The sequence below is a fragment of the Elephas maximus genome, chromosome 19 (genome assembly GCF_024166365.1).
Source record: "Elephas maximus indicus isolate mEleMax1 chromosome 19, mEleMax1 primary haplotype, whole genome shotgun sequence".
Taxonomy (NCBI): Eukaryota; Metazoa; Chordata; class Mammalia; order Proboscidea; family Elephantidae; genus Elephas; species Elephas maximus.
In genome coordinates, this window is record NC_064837.1 from 8,483,718 (window position 1) to 8,506,683 (window position 22,966).

Genomic DNA, 22,966 nt, shown 5'->3' on the forward strand with positions numbered 1-22,966 from the left:
AGATCAACAGAATTTTACACTGATTGTTGAAACAACTAAGTTCACTGACTTGTTTTCTTTGTTGTAGAAAATGTGAAATATTCTTTTATGGAGAAAATGTGGCATATAGAAAAAAATCTTAGTACCCCATACCCACTAAAAATTTTATAATCCAGTCCATCTCATTCCACTAAAATGGCATATGCCACTTTTGCATTCAGTTGCTAATATTAAAGTCACATTTAAAAAGAAGTTGCATCATGGATAGCTGTAGGGTAACGCTATTCAGCTATATGCATCCCCTCCTAACAGAATCAGCTTTGCTCTTCCCTGAATGGGGATGAATTTGGGATGGACTCGGGCTACGGTACAACGCTGGGAGTGGCATGACTGGGCCAGCGGCCAAGGCTGAGGAATGCCTTAGCAACAAGAAGGAAAACAGCTGGGCCTGGACGTGACGTCCCTGGGAACACTGACTGCCCAAGGACGTGGGAGAAAAACAATGAGCCTTGGTCCCAACTGGAATGGTATATAAGCCTGGGTCCCTTGCTAGGTGGCTGCGGAAAATACTCCAGCCGGCCGCCACTGGAGAGCAGCTGCTTGCCTGTGTCAGTAAGTTTCCCTGAATAAACTTATGAACCTGGAAAGGGCTACATGTCAGTTCTTTGGATTATCTGCCAGGACATAGAGTGAGGGTCTTTCCTTGCTGGGGCTGTCTCCCAACAAAAGCTAAGACACACACACAAACACACAGACATATATACACATACACATACATGTATATATACAACTCACATATCCTCTTTGAATGTGTGAGTAAACAGAGAATTGGTGCTTAGGGCCCTCAAATGCCTTAATCAGGTCTTGTCACCCAGACACCCTTCAAGATAGGCTCTCTTATTTTTACCATTGTACAGAGGAGGATACTGAGGCCCAGAGCAGCCAAGTAACTTGCCCTGGCACACACAGCTAACAAGTGGTGAAGCCAGAATTTGGCACGGGGTACTCTGAGACCCTACCACCCGTTTGACAGTTTTTTTGTACTCTGGCGGCTTGTATTTTGCTGTGATGCTGGAAGCTATGCCACTAGTACTTCAAACACCAGCAGGGTCACCCGTGGCGGACAGGTTTCAGTGGAGCTTCCTGACTAAAACAGACTAGGAAGAAAGGCCTGGTGATCTACTTGAGAAAGCCATCCATTGAAAACCACATGAATTACAGAGTATTATCTGAGACTCTGACTCGCTTACTTTGGATGCATCGCCAGGAGGGACCAAGCGCTGGAGAAGGACATCATGTTTGGCAAAGTGGAGGACAAGCGGAGGTGAAGGAAGCCCTAAACAAGATGGATTGACATGATGGCCAAAGCGATGGATTCAAACAAACCAGTGATCGTGAATATGGCACAGGACCAGTAACATTTTATTCTGTTATCCATGAGGCCACCATGATTTGGAGCTTCCTTGACAGCAACTAATAGTCTAACTTCACAGCCAGCATTCTTAATTGTTGGGCTAAGCTGCCAATCTAATATCAATCCATCCACACAGAACATTAAGGAGGTTGAAATCCGCCACTCCCACCCTTCATCCCACTGCTGGTCTTAGGCAGAGGGGAAAGAAAGAATGGGTCACCCAGGCATTCCAGTACTACTGAGAACGTCTTTGTGAATTATTGGCTTGTGATAGTAAAATAACTCAAGTGTGAGAAATACATGAACCATATCATTTCCCTGAGAAATGCACACTGTACTCTTTCCTACAACTTGCTGCCAACCAGACCCCAGGGAGTTTGTTGGGAATCCTGGGTGGCCAACCTGCTGGATGAGAAGGTTGCAGATCTCCTGGAGCAGCACTGTCAGCCTCCCCGGGGAGCGGTAGTCCTTGCATGTGGCCCAAATCAGACAGACCACGTGGAGCAAAGGCCGCAGCCGTGGCTTCACCTTGGGAAACTCCACACTCTGGATGGTTTCCAGGTGGCGGTGGAGTGGCATCAGATGAGCATGGATGTCCTGTGCTTCCGTCAGAGCTGGAAGGAATCAGAGATGGTCACCCTTCCCTGCCTGAGGAACACAACCACCCTGGAGCACTAGTGCTTGGAAAGAGAAGGATCTGCAAAGTGGATGAGGAGGCTGGTTCCAGAAAACACCCTAATGCCTATGCGGAAATAGTGAAATCTGGAGAACCCTGACCAAGGGGCTAAGGAGTTGTCTACAGAATTCCTGAATCTGGACCACTTCCTGTCCCTCCAGCCCCAGCCTAGTGTTCTGTGCATAGCAGACACCCAATAAATGCTTGCTGATTACTTTGCTGCTGATATCTCAGAGACAATGCAAAATAGATGACAGAGAACATATTTTAGAACAAGAACACAAGACCTGTCTTCAAATGCTGGCCCAGGCACTTACCAGTTGCATGACCTTGGCACGTTTGACCTCTTTGAGACTTAAAAATAGGCAGGAGGGAAAAGACACTAGAAAGAAATTCAAAGCTATACATAAAAAGAAAGATCTCTAATAAAGGGAAATGCATGGACAAGTATAAGGGCTAGCGATAAAGTATTCATGCTTGATGATTCTAAGTATTTTCTCCTTCATGTTTTATAATAACAAAGATATAAAAAGCAAGGATAAAATTATGTTACAGGGCACATAAAATATAAAGGTGTAATTAGTGATAACAACGAAAGGAGTTGCGGGGAGGAATGGTATAGACAGAGAATTACTTGTACGTCACCAAAGTTATGCTGGTACCAACTTACACCAGAATGTCATAAATACAAGCTTTTAAATGTAACATTCACGTAAACACTAAGAAAATATATAAAAACATACGCAAATTGAAAGGAGAAGGGAACCAAAAATGCTTACTACAATAAGCCAACAAAACACAAAAACAAACAGTAGTAAAGGGCAAAGACAAAGAAGGCTTAAGACACACAAAAAGCAAATAACAAAATAGCAGAAGTAAGTCACTTCTTATTGGTAATTACACTGAATATAAATGGACTAAATGGTTCAATCAAAAGGCAGAGAGTGGTAGAATGGATTAAAAAAAACATCTTTCAGCTATATGCTACTCACAAGAGACACACCTTAAACCCAAGGACACAAAAAAGTTGAAAGTGAAAGGTAGAAAAAAAAATATCCCACGGAAATGATAAGCAAAAGAGAGCTGGGACGGCAATCCTAATACCAGACAAAGCAGACTTTAAGACAAAGTCTGTTAGAAGAGATAAAGATGTATATTATACAGCGATAAAAGGGTCAATTAATCAAGAAGATTTAACAATCATAAATACATATGCACCCAACATTGAGAAACCTAAATATATAAAGCAAACAGTGATAGAATTGAAGGGAAAATAGTGCCACAGTAATAGTATTGCCACTTCAATACACCATTTTCAATATTGGACAAAGCGTCAATAAAGATCAACAAGCAAACAGAGGATCTGAATGACAGTATAAACTAATTAGACTTAACAAACAAATACAGAAACTCCACCCCCCAAAAAGCACGATATACATTCTACTCCAGTGCACATGGATCATTCTCCAGGAGAGACCACATGTTAGGTCGCAAAGTAAGTCCAGATAAATTTTAAAAGATTGAAATCATATAAAGGATTTTCTCTGACCACAATGGAATGAAGCTGGAAATCAATAACATAAAAAAAAAAAAAACCTGGAAAATACACAAACATATGGAAATTAAACAACACACTATTAAACCACTAAAGGGTCAAGGAACAAATCAAAAGAGGAATCACAAATTTCTTAGAGTCAAATGAAAATGAAAGCACGACATACCAAAAATTATGGGACGCAGTGAAGGCAGTACTCAGAGGGAAACTTATAGCAATAAAGGCCTACATGAAAAAGAAAGATCTCAAATTAACAGCCTAACTTGACAACTCCAGGAACTAGAAAGAGAAGAGCAAACTAAGGCTAAACCTAGCAGAAGAAAGTAAATAACAAAGATCAGAGCAGAAATAAACAAAACTGAAAACAGAGAAACAATAGAATCAATAAAAGCAGAAGTTGGTTCTTCAAAAATATTAATAAAATTGACAAATCTTTAGCTAGACTGACAAAGAAAGAGATAAGATGCAAATAACCAAAATGAAAAATGAAGGAGGGGACATTACAATTGACCCAATAGAAATAAAAAGAATTATGACAGAATATTATAAACAACTGTATGGCAACAAACGAGATAACCAAGATGAAATGGACAAATTCTTAGAAGCACACAACCTACCTAAAATGACTCAAGAGGAAATAGAAAGTCTCAACAGATCCATAACAAGTAAAGAAATCAAATCAGTGATCAAAAACCTCCCAACAAAAAAATGTCCTCGACCAGATGACTTCACTGAGGAATTCTACCAAACATTTAGAGGAGAATTGACACCAATACTGTTTAAACTCTTCCCAAAGTTAGAGAAGGAAGGAATATTCCCTAATTCATCCTATGAAGCAAACATAGCCCTGATGCCAAAACCAGACAAAGACACCACAAGAAAAGAAAACTACAGGTCAATATCTTAAGAATATAGATGCAAAAATCCTCAACAACCTACTAGCAAAAAGAACGCAACAGAAAAGAGCCATACACCATGACCAAGTGGGATTTATTCCAGGAATGCAGGGATGGTTCAACATTAGAAAGTCAAACAACATAATACACCACACATCAACAGAACAAAGGAAAAGAACCACATGATTATCTTTATGAATGCAGAAAAAGTATTTGATAAAATCCAACATCCTTCCTTGATAAAAACCTTAAAGAAGATAGGAATAGAAGGGAAGCTTCTCAGTATCATTTAGGGCAGGCATATAAGAAAACTCAACAGTCAACTTTATACTTCATGGAGGAAGACTGAGAGCTTTCCCCTTGAAATAGGGAACAAAGACAAGGGAGCCAGTTCTTACCACTTCTATTCAATATTGTATTAGAAGTCCTAGCCAGAGAAATGGAGCCTTGGTGGGACAGTGGTTAAGAGCTTGGCTACTAACCAAAAGGTCAGCAGTTTGAACCCACCAGACACTCCTTGGAAACCCTGTGAGGCAGTTCTACTCTGTCCTATAGGGTTGCTATAAGTTGGAATCGACTCAATGGCAACAGGTTTTTGGTTTTAGCTGGAGAAATGAGACAAAAAAAAAAAAATAACCAAAAATAAATAAAAGGTATCCAGATTGCAGAAGAAGTAATATTATCCATGTTCATGGATTATATGATCCTATATATAGAATATCCCAAAGAGTTCATGAGAAAACTTCTAGAGCTAATAAAGGAATTTAGCAAAGTTGCAGAGTACAAGGTCATTAAACAAAAATCAGTTGGGTTTCTATACACCAGTAATGAGAAATGTGAAAGGGAAATTGGGAAACAATTCCATTTACAATAGCGTCTAAGAGAATAAAATACACAGGAATAAACCTAACCAGGAATGTCAAGGACTTTTACAATGAAAACTATAAAACACTCCTAAAAGAGATTAAAGAAGACTTTCATAAATGGAAAGATGTTCCATGTTCATGAACTGGAAGACTTATTAAGATGTCAATACTACCCAAAGAGGTCTATAGATTCAACACAATCCAGATAAAAATTCCAACAGCCTTCTTTATAGAAATAGAAAAACCAATCCTCAACTTTATATGCAATGGCAAGAGGCCCCAATAGCTAAAGCAATCTAGAAAGAGAGTAACAAAGTAGGAGGGCTCATACTTTGATTTTAAAACATACTATACGGGTTAGTAGTTCGAATCCACCAGCTGCTCCTTGGAAACCCTGTGAGGCAGTTCTACTGTGTCCCATAGGGTTTCTATGAGTTGGAATTGAGTTGAGGGCAACAGGTTTGGTTTTTCTGGTACAGCTACACTAATCAAAACAGCCTGATACTGATATAACAATGGACAGAAAGACCAATAGAATAGAATTGAGAGTCTGGAAATAAACCCACACACGGTTTTGACAAGGGTGCTAAGTCCATTTGACAAGGAATGAAGTCTTCTCAATAAATGGTGCATGATCCATGTCTTACACCATACACAAAAACAAATTCAAATGGATTAAGGACCTAAATTTGAAAACTAAAACCCTAAAATTCTTAGAAAAAAGAAGCAGGGGCAACACTGTTAGGCCTAGCTTTTAACAATGGATTATCTAATATAATACCAAAAGCACAAACAGCAAGAGACATAGTAAGTAGAAACTCATACAAATTAAAATGCTTTGTTCATCATAAGACTTTACCAAAAAAGTGAAAAGAAAAGCTATCCACTGGGAGAATATCTTCAGAAACTATATATCCGACCAGAGTCTAATAACTAAAATGTATATAAAACTTCAACACCTTAACAAAAAGACAAATAACCCAATTGTAAAATGGGCAAAACACTTGAGTAGACATTTCACCAGAGGACATTCAAATGGCCACGACATGGAAACATGACCAGTGTCATTAGCCATCAGAGAGATGAAAGTCAAAACCACAATGAGATACCATTTCGCTCCCACTAGAATGACTAAGATAAAAAAAAAAAGAAAGAAAATAACAGATGTTGGCAAGGATATCGGGAAATTAGAACCGTTATCCATTGCTGGTGGGACTACAAAATGGTACAGCCACTGTGGAAAACAGTGTGGCAGTGCCTTCACCGTAGAAAACAGTGTGGCAGTGCCTCAGAAAACTAAACATAGAACTACCATCTGACCCAGTAATTCCACTCCCAGGTATATAACCAAAAGACTTGAAAACAGAGACTCAGAGACTTGCACACCAATGTTCATTGCAGCAGTATTCACAGTAGCTAGAAGGCAGGGACAACCTAAACGCCCATTAACAGATGAATGGGTAAATAAAATGTGGTACACATGTACAATGGAATACTACTCAGGCAGCAGGAGAAATGAATTCTTGATTCATTATTCATGTCACATGAATAATACGCTACAATATGGATGGAGCTAGAGGACATTATTCTGTGTGAAATAAGTCATTCACGAAGGGACAAATATTGCACGATTTCTTTTATATAAAAAGACAAATGTATAGAGAACAAAGTTTATTAGTGGTTACTAGGCAGGAGAGGGGGAAAGAAGGGGGCTAATAGTGTTGGAAATACTGCATTGATTAAGGGTAGGGTTGCACAGCTGATTATTGTAATTACTGTTAATAAGTGGTACACCCGTAAAAAGTTGAATTGGCAAAGCTGTATGATACATTTACAACACAACAAAAGAGTAGCTGCTGAGGCGGCTTATGCACAGCCTCGTGGGATTTGGTTTCTTAGTTTGGAGGACTAGGGTTATAGTTTCATGGCACATCCCAGTTAATTGACCTAATAGTACATTTAGTGCTTCTGTTCTACCTCCTAGTTCACTGCGTAGTGCCTGAGGTATTAAAATCTTGCAAGTGGCCATCCAAGGCACAACAATTGATCTCTGCTTGCCTACATTAACAGAGGAAGAAGAGTCAGGAATAGGAGGAAGATATGGAATGTATGCCGAATTGCCCCCATGACCAACTGCCTCCTTTGGTATGGGACCAGAAGAACAGGATGGTGCCCAGCTACCATTACTGAACACTTTGATCAAAGGTTATATAGTGGAATCCTGATCAAAAGGGTGAAAATCCAGAACAGAATTTCAAATTCTCATGGACTCCAGATTTCCTGAAATCACGAAGATTGTATGACTGCCGAAACTATTGCCCTGAGATAATCTTTAAACCTTAAAGAAAAAATGTACCCTGAAGTCTTCTTAAAACCAAACAATAGTTTAGCTTAACAAGTAAAAAAATGTCTGCCTTGAGCATTCTGCTCTTTTAAGAACTATCTATATGGGATCAAATTGATGACAGCAACTCGAAAGATGAGACAGGAACCTCAGGGGGTGGGGAATTTATGTTAATGGGGGACGAACAACTTAGAAAAGGAATGTGAAAATGGTTGCACAACTCAAAGAACGTAATCAAGTGTCACTAGATGGTACATGTAGAAACTGTGGAATTGGTGTACGTTTTGCTGTGCATATTCTCAACAACAACAAAATAAATAAATTTTTTTGTGAAGGTTGAAGGAATCCCTCGGTGGTGCAAACAGTTAACATGCTCAGCTGCTAATCAAAAGGTTAGAAGTTGGAGTCCCTTAGAGGTGCCTCAGAAGAAAGGCCTGTCAATCTGCTTCTGAAAAATCAGCCATTGAAGACTCAGTGGGTCACAATGGTATGCTTTATTTTGTTTTTTGGTTTTCTGAGGATTGAAGGTGACACAAGCGGAACCTTCATAAACAACTAGCATTGTGCCTGCACGATAGCAGGCATTTGATAAATGGTAATCTGATGAATATTTATGAACAAAGAACCTCACTGAGGTTTTACAGAGGAGAAGTCTCCAGGATTACAGAAATAGCACACTCCAGTTATGTCAAGGTTCTGCTGATATTCAAGCCAGGACCATCACCTAGCCTCTTCTCTGAACACAGCCAAGGAAAGAGAGAGGCCTATGATCAGTCACCTCTTGGAATGTGGGAGGAGAAAGCAGGAAAACTAGGAGCATTGGATACTAATATGGGCATAGCAATTTAGAGGGAGTGCAGAAGCTCACGGAACAAAATGAGCCAGAAGACGGTTTTTATAATGGCTGGTTTTCCTGTGTGGGTAGTTCACATGGTATCGTATTAGAGCTGATGACCTTGGTCCCTGGCTATAGAATGTGGATAACAGTCCACATTCGCCCTAAAGGAAATGTAAAACGACACTATTTAGTAAACCATTTCAACACGCCAGTCATTGTTCTAACCACTTGGCATATACTATCTGTGTTGTAATGAGTTCCTTTATGTGGTCTTTTGCCTTGGTTCTTTAGAACAACAATCTAGGGCATTTTTCCCCCTTAAGCAATTGAGGGTCCCTGAGTTGTTACCTTTGCCCTAGTTTTCTGGGAAAAAAAAAAAAAAAACAACCTATGGACCTCCCAAGTTGTTTTCTATAGCAGAGGGTTTGCTATTTTTGCAGGGGGAAGAAGTCAGCCTACCTTGGCTTTACTTAGTGCAGGGGGGAGGAGGGCGTGGGAGGAGCCGAGTTGGAAAGAGAGGATTCAAAGGGCTCTCAGGAGCTAGGACAAACCAGTACAGGTCAGCTCCAGTGACCCACTGAACTCTGAGTTCTCCACACATATCCCCTGTCAAACATCCTTGGCTGGCAACCAGGCTGTACTATGCCAATCATGCCCCTAGTGGCCAGAGAATATAATTTCCTGATCAGTCTTTATAACTTCTGTTCTTTGCCTCAAGGGGACTGTTGCTTCCTGTTTTCCAAGGTTTTTCTTTCTTTTTTTTTTAATGTATTCCACTTCAAAAAATCTCGTTCCCATACATTTTCCTATATCCTGTTTAACCCCTTCTTTATTTCCCACTGTCTTCTAATTCATGTCCATTAATCTTTTCCCCTCCCTCTTTTAAATCCATCAGTGAGCCAAAGAACAACCTTGATCATGACTAATAAGGATAATAAAAATATGGAGCCCTGGTGGTGCAGTGGTTAGGAGCTACAGCTGCTAACCAAAGGGTTGGCAGTTCGAATCCACCATCTATCTGCTCCTTGGAAACCCTACGGGGCAGTTCTACTCTGTCCTATAGTGTCGCTGTGAGTCGGAATGGACTAGATGGCAGCGGATTTTGGTTTTCTATGGGTAATAAGAATAATGTGTGCAGTATATATCTAGGATCAAGAAAGCCAAATTTGAAATGAAATTTGCAATGAGAAAATTAATTGCCAGCCTCTGAGATATTTTTAGTGTTCAGAAGAGCCCGCCAAAATTCCTGCCCAAGTCTGTACCTTATTCCTCTCATCAAACCTGCTTTTTCTCTAGCATCATAATTGAGTTGTAGAAAAAATATTTTCATTTTATAGTAGTGTTTATCTGGTACTATTATAATGGTGTTGTTTCATCTAATTTCTTTTCATTGCCAGCATATCCTCTGCTAAAGTGAACTTTTTGAAGCTGACCTGGGGAACCTAATCTTTTATAGTTATTAATCCATGTGGACATTGGAGTCTATTAATCTATTAATGTGAAAAATATATTCGGAACTCCAAATAACCAATGCATAAACATACTTTTACTATGTGGTTTTATTTCAGGGCCTCAAAATTCAATCATTTGCATACTGCCTTTAGGATATTTGTCAGGTCTATGTACAACCTATACTATTACTTACTTAATGCTTTTCATTAAATTGGCTCAAATTTTAACTAAATGATGTTATACAGAATGAAAACAGTAAGTCACAACCATAAATGGAAAATCGGTATCACTTGCCAAAAATAAGAGTTCTCCCTTAACACATCTGAAAACTATCTGACCATATGCCCCCTACGACTATCCCTCACACCAGCAGTGGTACATACATATATCACTCTTTGGGATAAATACCTGCCCAATTGAACCGAAGTATCAATTTGAGAACAATAGTTGGTTCCTCTTAGCTATAGAATTCCTCAGTGAAACAGTAAATGGGCCTCCAGAAAGACCTGGTTCTAAGTCAGCTTTACGTGCCAGTAGACGACCTCCTCTGATGAGATTTTAGGGAACCAGAAGGACTTCAAACACCAGGTACTTATGACAGTTCCTCTGTCGCATAGCTGATGTGGGAAACTCTACCACTGGAACTTATCCCTTCAGCTAAGTGGTCTCCAAATCCCGTGCTAGTCAGAGAAGGGAGGTCCAGGCTCTGGGCCCAGCCCACCCCTCTCTTCAACAGAAGAGCTACAGCTTGATTAGTTTTACATTTTGGACCTCCGTCACCAGTTGTCGTGAAATTGACTCTGATTCACGGCAACCCCATGTGTGTCAGTGTAGAAATGTGCTCCATAGGGTTTTCAATGGCTTATTTTTTGAAAGTAGGTCATTAGGCCTTTCTTCCAAGGCACCTCTGAGTGGATTAGAACCTTCAGCCTTTTGGTTAACAGTTGAGCATGTTAACCGTTTTCACCATTCAGAGACTCACATGTTGTTGTTGTTTTTTGCTGTGGAGTTGATTCTGACTCATAGCAACCCTACAGGACAGAGAACTGCCCCACAGGGTTTCCAATGAGTGGCTGGTGGGCTCCAACTGCTGACCTTTCGGTTAGCAGCCTAAGCTCTTCACTTTGCCACTGAGGCTCTGGAACTCATGTAAGAGATTATAATTAAAGAAAGAGTTCTGATAGAGAAGAAATGTTTTGGAAACTACCGCTCAGGTTAAGCTTAAATCATAGGAAAATGCAAGTATCTTTGAGAGCACATTCTGACCTGCAAAACTGAAAAGCTAAGAGAAGGTCTGAAAGAAGAAAGGGGGAAAGAAGCAAAGTGCACTGACGAGGGGCGAGGGAACCGAGAAAAAATATACCTCCTTCTAATTATGGACTTGCTGGCTTTTCAATTTTGGCCAGGGCCGATCTTGTCTTGTACACAGATAGCCAGGAAACTGCAGTTCCATTTGACAGTAGGAACAGAAAAAAGGCAGAACAGACCTGGAAATGGAATAAAGACTTCTCAAGGGGCCAGGGGCAGAGGGACCTGAACCCCACCAGTGATAGATAACAACTTTCATTTGGATGGTGCTTTTCAGACAACAACGTGCTCGCACCTATATTATCTCACAATTGTCCAGTGAAGTAGATAGGAAGTGTGTGCACCATAACTACGTAACTATGGTACGCACTGAAACTCAGAGAGGTTAGGAGAATTTGCACAAGGTCACACAGCGGAGGAGCTAGAAACATCAAGAACAGAGTAGCTGCTTTTCTATTCCTAGATTTGGTATTCTTGCCACTATGCTGCTCTGTCTTAGGTTGGAAGATTAGAAGGACTTGAAGGCACTGGAATCAGAAAGAGAAGTCAATTCATCACGAAAAAAAAATTTTTTTTGAGTCAAATGTATTTGTGAAAACGCTTAGTGGTCCTCACCTGCTGCAACATCTCTGAACATTGCCTTGAAAGCAGGGAAGTAGCTGCTCTGAAGCTTGTCCAGGAGCCCAGCCATGCCCCTCACCTTGATGGTTCTCAGTTGATTATAAATGTAGTCCAGGTCTTCATATCTACAATACCATGAAGAAAGGTGAATGCAGGTGAACTTCAGGAAATTCAAGTCACACTGTGACAACCCACGCTCACCAGACAGAGGAGGGCTGCCTCAGGGTGCTTCCACAGAGGCAGTGCTCCGGCCCAAAGAGCTGTGCCATCTGTTCCCAGTATACTGAGAGCAAAAGCCCAAGTAGGTTCAAAGGGGCAACTCCACGAGGTAATATCAGGGAACTCTGCTGTGACCATCTGGTGCACAAAACCTTGGCAGCTGGAGGTCATTAGCTCTTGCAGGAAGGTTTGGGGTAGGGTGAGAGGGGCACTGTTGGAGCAAGGTCCACAGTAGGTCAGTGGAATGGTCAGAAACAGGGCAAGAGAATGGGGCATCTCAGCAAGCTGGAGTGAACATGGCTGGCATCCTATTGGCACATCCGGCCATGTGATACTGACACTGTAATGCAAGGACAGGGATATTTGCCTCTAACATCTGTCTGCCACCATTTGAGGAGAGGATTAATTAGCACAATGATAAATAACAAGGAAATGTGGGAACAAGCAGGAGCAGTAACCCATTGGGCTTGGCACAGTGGATGGATAGACTTTCCCTTCCTACTAATGATGCACTTGGACCTAGGAGGACCCTTCTGCAGCTAACTTCCAAAAACTCCTCTCTCCAAATCTCTTCAAAAAGTGCGTATATCTAGCCTTGACTGTTCAGAGAGAAGGGAATAGAAAATTAGATGAAAATATTCAAGGCTGTTATTTAATTTTACGTGTAGTTGAAAGAACCTTTGAGGAAATGCCAGAAGAATGTATACTGAATGTAGACCCGGAAAAGAAAGATGATTATTGAACCTCGGGAAAGAGTGCATCTCCCAGCCCATAGAAAAATCTTACTGACCCAAATGACACTGAGCTGTCTGTGCTAGAAGTGAGGAGAAACACCTGGAGAATCAGACCCTTTGGTTGTCTCCCCCAGGCCAGATCTGGCTTTATCCTCTGTATGACATCTGTTCCCCAGGGTTTGAGCATGGCCTCCATGCCTACCTGTTCTTCCAGAATTCCAGCTCCACCCTAGGTGTGGCATTCTCCCATTGCAAGAGTAGCTGGGAAGACTCTCTCTTGAGCACCACCTGGACTTGGTGGCTCCATTTGATCACTGCAGACTCAATAGAGTAGATGACTGACTTATCTATGGAATCCAAGCTGCGGAAAATAAAACAAATCTCCTGGGATGTGTGGAAACAGCTCTAGGTGTCCCACCAAACAGAACTCCAAATCTTTTAGAAATAGGTGAGGAATTCCATCTAGTCCAGGCATTCTGAACTTTTGGTGGATAACAGACTCTGTTGAATAGTCAATGCAAAGTACAGCTCCCCCACCTAAAAATATGCTTATACATGCAGACAACATGATTACACATACGGACAACATGATTACACATACAGGTTCAGGAGCCCACCAAAATTCTGAAGACTAGTTTAAGACTTTGAATCCCATCCAGTCTTCCAGTCAATACAGGAATGCTTTGGATAGAAAACATTCAGATGGCCACACAACCTTGCTTGAAATTCCCCTAGAGACTCCCAGCTCCCTGCTTGACAAAGAAGCACATTCCACAGTAGATCAGTGCTCCCTGGGGGACATTTGTCTCTACGCAGAGCTATACCTACCTCCCTGTGATTTCCTTATTTTGGTCTTCACCCCCACCCCTGCAGCATGAGGAAATAGGTTACATCCTCCTCCACATGGCAAAATATCAGCCATCTGAACACCACCATCATGACTGCTCTTTGTCCTCACTTTTCCAGTGAAGAATGGAATGTCCAAGAATTCCCCTTCACATATCTTAAAAATAAAAACAAAAAAACCCCAGCTATGTTTTGAAACCCCATGAAGCACAGTTCTACTCTGAAACACATGGGATCTCATGAGTTGGAATCAACTCAATGACACCTGGTTTTTATATTTTGAAAATGGTGGCACTGGTGGTTCAATGGTGGAATTCTCGCCTTCCATGAGGGAGATCCAGGTTCGATTCCCCGCCAATGCACCTCATGCGTAGCTACCACCTATCTGTCAGTGGAGGTTTACGCATTAACGCTAAAGAGGTTTCAGTAGGGCTTCCAGACCCAAATAGACTAGGGAGAAAGGGCCTGGCAGCCTACTTCAAAAACCAATGAAAACCTTATGGATCAGAACGGCCCTATCCCATTGTGCAGGGGATGGCCATGAGTTGGGAGCTGATTCCACGGCAGCTAGCAATGACAAAAACAACGACATATTTTGCAAAGGATTAAAAATCAAAAACATGTTCTGGTTGTCTTTTCATGAAGTCTTAACTGAAAACTGCACAGGCTGGAAACCCAGGACACAAATGACAAAGAAAGAGAGCATGTTGTTCAGATTTTTATGCCAGAAGCCCACCTTCGATTAGCTTAATTCAATTATATTTGCTGAGCGATCACATGGTACAAGCGATTACGGAAGATATTGACGGGGAGAGATATTCACCCCCTCAAATATGATCCAGTCTTTTGGGAAATTATTAAGTTTGAACAAACCCAAACCAAAACCCATAGCTCGTTGAATCGATTCCGACTCATAGCAACCCTGAAGGACAGACTAGAACTGCCCCATAGGGTTTCCAAGGCTGTAAATCTTTACCGGAGAAGACTGCCACATCTTTCTCCTGTGGAGCAGCTGTTGGGTTTGAACCGTCAGCCTTTTAGTTAGTAGCCAAGTGCCTTAAACACTGTGCCACAAAGGCTCCTAAATTTAAACAAAGGGAGACAAACTCAGCAATGATTATAAACACACATTGAATGTTATTAAGTTGAAATATAAAGGGACCAGGAAAATGGTACTTTGAATTTATTTATTTGAAAATCATATTTTTATTAAACTGGTCCCAGTTAACTGGAAATTACTTCAAATTATGTAGGTAGCAAATTACTTCTAATAGGAAAAACTAACAACAACAAAAAAACTCTCATTATAAAGCATATTGCCATCCTATGCATTACTTAATCTTCAGATTGAATTATAAACCCTGAATACACAAGGATGACAGTTACGCATTGGGAAACTCTTGGCAATATGGCAGCCTGAGCTTATGTAGAAAAGCTACTTCTTGCCACAAACACATAGGAGTGCTTGATAAAATATGTCATCTAAACACATATCCTGGCTCGAAAGAAAAAAAAAAAAAATCCCCAGAGGACAGAAACAGAGATGATTCAAAGCCAGAATGGCATGTGGAAGCTGAAGGTGTGGGGAATGTAACTTTAAAAGAAGTGGCTGGGGTTTTCGTGACGACCCAGGGATAGGAGGAATGGACTTCAGCCCCCCAAAAAAGACACATTTGCTTTTTAAAATTTTTTTTTTACTGTACTTTAGATGAAGGTTTACAGAACAAACCAGTTTCTCATCAAACAGTACACACATCGTTGTATGACACTGGTTAACAACCCCACGACATGTCAGCACTCTCCCTTCTCAGCACTGGGTTCCCTATTAGCAGCTCTCCTGTTCCCTCCTATCTTCCACTCCCTGCCCTGGGCTGGTGCACCCCTTTAGTCTTATTTTGTTCCATGGGCCTGTTCAATCCTTGGCTGAAGGGTGAGCCTCAGGAGTGACCTCATTACTGAGCTGAAAGGGCATCTGGGGGTCATACTCTCAGGGTTTCTCCAGTCTCTGTGAGGCCAGCAAGTCTGGTCTTTCTTTTTGAGTTAGAATTTTGTTCTACATTTTTCTCCAGCTCTGTCCAGGGCCCTCTACTGTGATCCCTAAGACAGGTTTGCTTTTATCGAAAAAAAAAAAAAAAAAAAAATCCCTGGGACCTGAAAAAAGTCCCAGCTTCTGGGGGTGGATGGTTTGGAACTGTAACAAAAGCCCCCAGTGGTTCTGTGACATTATGTGCTGGGTAAATGCTGGGAAGAGGCGCGGCTGTCTCCCAGGCTGGACCTGGGGCTTTGCCAACGATGAGACACCGTCCTGATAAACAAAACACTGAACTCAGTGTCGCTGCTTTCAGCCGTGAAATGATTCTCGGTGGAAAAAAGGCCATGTTGCTGTGATAGCCTTGAAGGATTTGGGGCAGAGGGACTGGGGACACGGTGGTAATCAGCACAAAACACACAGTCTGAGGATGTCGGCAAACAGCTGACAGTGGCTTGTGTGCAGAATGAGGAGACATGCAGAGTCAGTAACGGAAAAGTAAAGAAACATTCAGATAAACCAGCATCTCCTGTATCTTGCAGGCCTATATGGCCAGGCTGGCGGTACTTACACAGTCTCACTCTCAGAGTCCTCAAACTCCATCTTCTCTGAGCCTACTGGAAGAGGCAGTAGTGTTTTCCCCTTCACTTGCTCAAGGATAACCATGAGGTCACACTGGAGGCTGTCGGCGTGCCGCCTGACATCTTGATATACCGTGTGAGGCCAATCCAGGTGATTCTTCTCATTGGCCAAGACAGGTATAACAACCTGTAACAGAGGAAGAAGAGGCAGGCATTCTACTTCTGAGACGTTAAAGAAAAGACCATTCTGAGAAAGACTCATAAAGCTACATACCACCATCTGAAGGTGGCAAAAGCCAGAGGCAAAATAACCCAAAAACAAACAGGGCAAATACAAGTAAGAATGACCACCTGTCTACAGGTGTGAGGGGTCACCTTAAAACAGTAAGCCAAGCTGGAGACCTTGAACTCTCTGCAGAGTGAACATTAGCTGCTTTTGTGTACCCACCATAGTTCCTCTTCTTTTAATAGTCAGCCCCAGATCCAGAGCAGGTGGACATGTGAGCAAATCTGGGTCAATGCAAGTCAGGCCAACGTTTCTCATCCGAACTGTTAGAGGATGCGAAGCCTTTTCTTTTTTGCTCAATTTATGCTTGGGAGGAAGCAAGTCTGGAGCTACTGATGGCCATCTTGCTACCATATGGAGCCTTAGAATAAAATCAATATGGAGAATAGAGAGTTTACAGATGGAGAAAGACCAGACCCTAGTGACATGATTTGAGCTCCGAAATCAAGCTGCTCTTGAACTTTCTAGCTAATTTGGGTTTTCTATCATTAGCAGTTTGGAATAAAGTCCTGGTGATCTACTTCTAAAAAGTCAGCCATTGAAAACCCTATGGAGCACAATTCTACCCTGACACACACGGAGTCACCACGAGTTGGAATCCACTCGATGGCAACTGGTACTGATAGCAACTTAAAAAGTCTTAGTACAACTCACTAGGAACCTCTATCTGCCCCAAACTCGCAACTAGTAATGCAAAGGGAATAGTAGAAAGACTAACAGATTATCAGGTAATTCGACGAGGATGCTGCCAGGTAAATAATGAGAAGGAAATAGGGAGCCATATGGTTGGGCTCTGTATATGACCAATAAGTCCTGTGGCTGTGAAATCGAATACTTGGACCCAGCATATTCAATCCCAGAGGAGACAGCTGCCTGGTCTGTCAGGAAATATTCACTCAGCTGAGCCCTGACAGCAACAGAGGAACAGAGAGCTCTAAGAGAAAAGGTCACAAAGTGAACTCTATTCCCATCCAAGTGAAGACCCAGGGCAGAAGGCCTAACAGGGGTTAGAAGAGGAACTGCTACTTTCCTAGGATCTCAAAGGCAGAGACTGTATCTTATTTTACCTGTATGTACCCACAGTCCACCTCAGGGTCTGGCACATAGGAAGTACTCTATAGGGGTTTACAGAATAACTGAATTATGTGAACTGAAGAAAAAGTGGTAGGTAGGTTTGGGTCAGATTCTGGAGGGCTTTGCGTGGCAGAGAAATAATGAATGTAGAGCCTCTGTGAAATGAAAAGCCACTCATTCATTTATTTGATAAATATTTATTAAGTCCTGGTGGCACCGTGATTAGGGGTTCAGCTGCTAACCAAAAGGTCAGCAGTTCAAATCCACCAGCTGCTCCTTGGAAACCCTACGGGTCAGTTCTATAGAGTCTGTTCTATAGAGTCGCTGTGAGTTGGAATTGACCTGACAGCAATGGGTTTTTTTTTTTTTTTTTGGTTTATGTGCTAGAACTATTCTAGATGCTGGGAGGATACATCAGTGAACAAAAGAGACAAAATATTCTGGCCTCATGAAGTTTATATTCTGGAGGAGGGACAGTCAATAAACAATAAGTAACACAGGTAAAAGGGATTGGGAGTGTGGGTAAGAGGGCCTGTAATTTTAAATGGCATGGTCAGTGTAGGCCTCACTGAGAAGGTAAGGTTTGAAAAAAGACTTGGAAGGACAGAAAGAGTGCTGTGCAGATGCCTGGGGGAAGTATATTGCAGGTAGAAGGAACAGCCAGTGCAAAATCCCTGTGGTGGGAACATCCTTGGCGTGATCAAGGGGTGGTGAGGAGGCCAGTAAAGCTGGAACAGGGTGAGCAAGAAGAAGAGTAAGAGTGAATAAAGTGGTGAGACACCTGCAGCCTTGCCTGTAGACTTTCGATTTTTCCTCTCAGAGAAATGGGAGCCATTGGAGGGTTTTGAGCAAAGGGTACTATGGTTCACACTTTTGGTAAAATGACTCCAGCTGCTGTGTTGAAAGTAGACTCTAGGGGGCAAAAGTGGAAAAGGAGATCAGCTTGGAAGTTACTGCTATAATCCAGAGGGAAAGGATAGTCCTTGGCACAGGGGTAGTAGTAGAGGTGATAAGAAATGGTGGGATTCTGTATAAATTTTGAAAGTATAGCCAAAAGGATTTCTCAATGGATTGGCTGTGGGGTTGTGAGAGATAAAAAGGAGTCAGGATGACTCCAAGGCTTTGGACTTGAGCAATGGCAAGGCTGGAGTTGCCGTTAACTGAGATGAGGAAGAGTACGAGTGGAGTGAGTTCTTGAGGATACATCAGGAACTTGCTTTTGGAATGTTAACATTTGTGTATCTATTGAGAAAGGCCTGGCATTCTACTTCCAAAAAATCAGCGCTTGAAAACCCTGTGGCGCACAGTCCTACTGATACAAATGGGATTGCCATGAGTCAGGGTTGACGCGATGGTGACTGGTTTACTGGACTTCTAAATGGAGACATTGAATAGGCAGTTGGATATGCTTGTTGGTAATTCAGAGAGAGAAAAAAGCTGGAGATACAAATTTAGGAGTTGTCAGACACAGCTGCATGGAAAACCCTTAAATTAAATGAGAGCCTTCAAGAAACTGAGTATGAATAGAGAAATTGTCTAAGAAATGAAACCTGGGGCCCTCAAATGTAAGAAGCTGGGAAGAAGAGTAGGAACCATCCATGGAAACTGGGAAGGAATGGACATGGAGACAGGAGGAAATCCTAAGACCACGGTATTCTGGCAGCCAAGCGAAGGAAGGGCTTCCAGGAGGAGAGGCTGATCACCCTCTGTGCCAAATGCTGCTCCCAGGCCAAGCAGGGTGAGGACTGGTCAACGGTCGTTCTATCTAGTCAAGTAGAGGCCAGGGGTGACATTGACAGGTTCTTTCTCTCCTCCTCTGTGCAGTGTGGAAATGAAAGCCTGATGAGTGAGTACAAGAGAAAACGGGCAAGGAATAGAAGGCAGCAAGAACAGACACACGTTCTAGAAATCTTCCTGTAAAGGAGACCACAGGCATGGGACGATAGGTAGTGCAGGGAGGATGAGAATTTTGATTGATGAAAATTATCCAGTGGGGTGGAAAAAATTAAGAATATGAGAGGGGACAAGATCTAGAGCAAAAGTGGCAGTTTTGGTCCCAGGGCTGGCATCAGGCTACAGCATAGATAGTCCATCTGCAGCAAAGGAAGGGGCGGCAGAGCATATGAATACAGGTATTGGCAGATGGAGAAGATACAAGAGTTTGCAGAAATTTTCTTCTATTGTTTCCTTTTTTATTAACTAGGAAGCATCACAGAGTGAGGCTGGAGAGGAGGTTTTGGGTGTTTAAGGAAAAGAAGAAGCGGGACAGTGATCTAGAAGAAAAGCAAGGACATAATTGGAGTAGAAATAACAAGATGCCTTCTGGACAGCAGAAAACCTCAAGGTCATTAATTTAAAGTGGACCCAGTTGGTTTTTCTCTAGCCCCATTCAGCTTCATGGGCACAGGCATGGACGAGCAGGCAGAGTTGGATTTCTCCAGGATTGCAATTTTGCCAAAGGAGCATGACAAAGTGAGGTGCAGCCAAAAATTCAGGAGATAACAGGAGGAAATCATTATAATGACAGGGCACGGAGCTCAGCTGGTAAGGGGGGAAAGAAAATGGGCACAGGTGAGGGACAAAGGAAAGGTGGCAGGATAAATTGATCGGAAGGCCCATTGGGGTCTAGGGATTGTTGTAGTCAGGCTATTACAGGGAGTAAGCTGGAACCAGAGGTGTAGTGGTCAGACAAAGATGTACATGAAACTGTACCATCGAAGTGGTGGTTACTGGCTATGCAAAGCCTGGGAATGACTGTGGAGGGGGTGGTTAAGAGAGTGAGGAGGGCAGGGTCACCTGAACAGAAAAGTTTCAAGGAACTTCTTACCAGTTGAGGCCTGGTAAATGGAAGGATCATTTGTGTCTATTGAAATAGCCAAGCCTTAAGACAGGAGTAATGTTGGGGGGAGTCACAGTGATCTGGGAGCTGAAATCATTGAGAAATGAGGGCAGATGAGCAACGAGGACAGTGAGTGACTTCGTCAGATAACCTGAGATTCAAACTGGAAGCAGTTAAAGAGGGAGGGGCAGGGAGGACACTTACCTCCTCTGCCCCACACCAGGCTCAGTGGTAGACCTGCGAGGACACACAGCTGAGTCCTCAGGAGAGAGCCAGGGTTGAGTTAGAGCAAGGTGATGGGGCCTGGCTGAAGAAGAGGCTGAATGTAGTGGGATGTAGAGTGACAGTAACTCTGGTTCTTTAGGAACACCTACAATGTAACATACTCTGTCCCAGCTGTTCTATTATTTTTAAATTTCATAACAACCCTCAAGGTAGTTTGAACCTGACAGAGGTGAGCTAACTTGCTTACATCGTACTGATGAAATTGACAGAACCAGGATTTGAACCCAGGTCTGTCATACTCCAAATCTCATGCTCATTCCCCCAGAAACAAAAAAATCAAAACAGCATCCAAGTTTCAGAACTCTGGGAAAATAACCCGGCAGCAGTGAAGAAAGTGTTTGGGTGGAGGAAGAATGGGAGAAAATTAGCTACTAAATTCTGTCAATTCTTCCTTTGAAACATTTCTTGGATGCATTTTTTTTTTTTTTTACCTTGACTAGTGTGATGGGTCAAAAATAATTAATGTCAGAATATATAACTTTCTCTCCTCCTCAATATACACCCCCCCTCCACCCCCAACACAAACACCAAGGCAGAAGACTTCTCTCAGCCACACGGGTTCTTCAGGCCTTTGTGATGCACAGTGGGGAGCCCAGAAGGAAAGGGGAGTCAGTGGCCAGAAGCTAAGCAGATCTGCAGGGCACTACAGAGGAGGGGAGGGTGGGCAGGACAGCTGAGGGAAGCAGTAGGATGAGGCGGATGGGAGGTGAGCAGGGCTGTGCGGTGACCCTGGATCAGCTAGGATGGGTAAAGACTAGACAGGAAAAGGGCTGCGTGGATGGTGGATTGCTTCCACAGGTGGGGAGAAATGCGAGTAAAGGACAGAGGTATTTTCAAAATAAATCATTTTATTAAGATTTTTAAATAGATAATACATGGACATGGTGCAACATTTTTAAAGTACACACGAGCTTTCACAATGGAAGGTAAGTCTTCTAGCTACCCCTGTACTTCGGACCCAGGTCCCAGCCTGTGGATTACCCTGTCCATAAATTTTTTTTCCTTTGTCCCTTTCTTTCTTGCCTCTTTCCCTCCTTTCCTTCCCTTCTTCCCTCCTCCCTTCCCTCTCTTTCTCTAAGAGAAATGAAAGCCATATATATATATATGTGTGTGTGTGTGTGTATATATATATACCCAATTCTGCACCTTCAAAAATATCTTTTTTCTTCAGGACTGTTCCATAACAATCATTCTTTCTAATAGCTGTACAGCATTTCACTGCACGAAGGGATCATGATTCACTCACCCACTGCCCTGCTGATCAATGTTTAGTGTAACTTCAGTTTCTTTCAATGCGGCCGTGAAAAGTCTTGAATGTTTGAGGATCTTAATTATTTTAAAATTTCCTTTGTTTGCTACACTTCCTTAACCATGACCACTGGCTCCACATATACTAGGTGTGGGCCCATCTCTAAGCCTTTTTTCAGTCTGCTCCTCTCACTCCCAAGCTCCTTTCCGTGCTCTCTACTTCTCCTAACCCTGCTGTCTGGAACCCAGCTCAGCACTTACAGCTTAGGATGCTTCTCCAACCATGTGTGTATACCTCTCTCCTCTGAACCCTATAGCACTTCAGTCATCACCATTCATTTGGGGATTCAATCCAGGCTTGGATTTCTGCACGGTTGGCATGTAGGTGGAGTTCCTGGTTGGTGCAAATGTTTTATGTGCTTGGCTGCCAACTGAGAGGTTGGAAGTTTGAGTCTACCCAGAGGTGTCTTGGAAGAAAGGCCTGGCAATCTACTTTGGAAAAATCAGCCATTGAAAACCCTGTGGAGCACAGTTCTTCCCTGACACACATGGGTTTGCCAGGAGCTAGAGTTGACTCTGTGGCAGCTGGTTGGTGTTCAGGCAACCCACAGTAGTAAGGCCATGCTGATTCTCAAAATACCGAAATACTTCCATACTTACTGATAAACTGCTGTTTCTTGGGCCCCCTGAGGGCTCCTCTGCTGCCCCAGCCCCTCCACTTGGGATCCCCTTCCTACAGCCTCATGATAAAACTAAAGGGCTCCTGACCTAGCAGGGAGCCACAGGAACTGGCGCCAGCACTGGGTAAGCTCACATTTCGTAAGCTCTACCCTGATCTCCCCCCGCCCAGCCCTACCAGTTTCAAATATTTTGAAT

The 22,966-nt window shown here is 42.5% G+C and overlaps 1 protein-coding gene across 5 annotated transcripts in view; it reads right to left on the reverse strand.

The window, feature by feature from the left end:
• DNAH9 (dynein axonemal heavy chain 9) overlaps positions 1 to 22,966 on the reverse strand; it is a 468,295-nt gene that overhangs the window by 443,902 nt on the left and 1,427 nt on the right. For 4 of the 5 annotated variants that reach the window (XM_049859547.1, XM_049859545.1, XM_049859544.1 and 1 more), the window contains exons 2-5: positions 16,349 to 16,545; positions 13,105 to 13,263; positions 11,944 to 12,074; positions 1,796 to 2,007 (exon numbers count right to left, since the gene is read on the reverse strand). In XM_049859547.1, coding sequence (XP_049715504.1) covers positions 1,796 to 2,007; positions 11,944 to 12,074; positions 13,105 to 13,263; positions 16,349 to 16,545 — 699 coding nt within the window. The remainder of the gene's footprint in view (positions 1 to 1,795; positions 2,008 to 11,943; positions 12,075 to 13,104; positions 13,264 to 16,348; positions 16,546 to 22,966) is intronic. The other variant, XM_049859546.1, reaches the window with a different exon arrangement.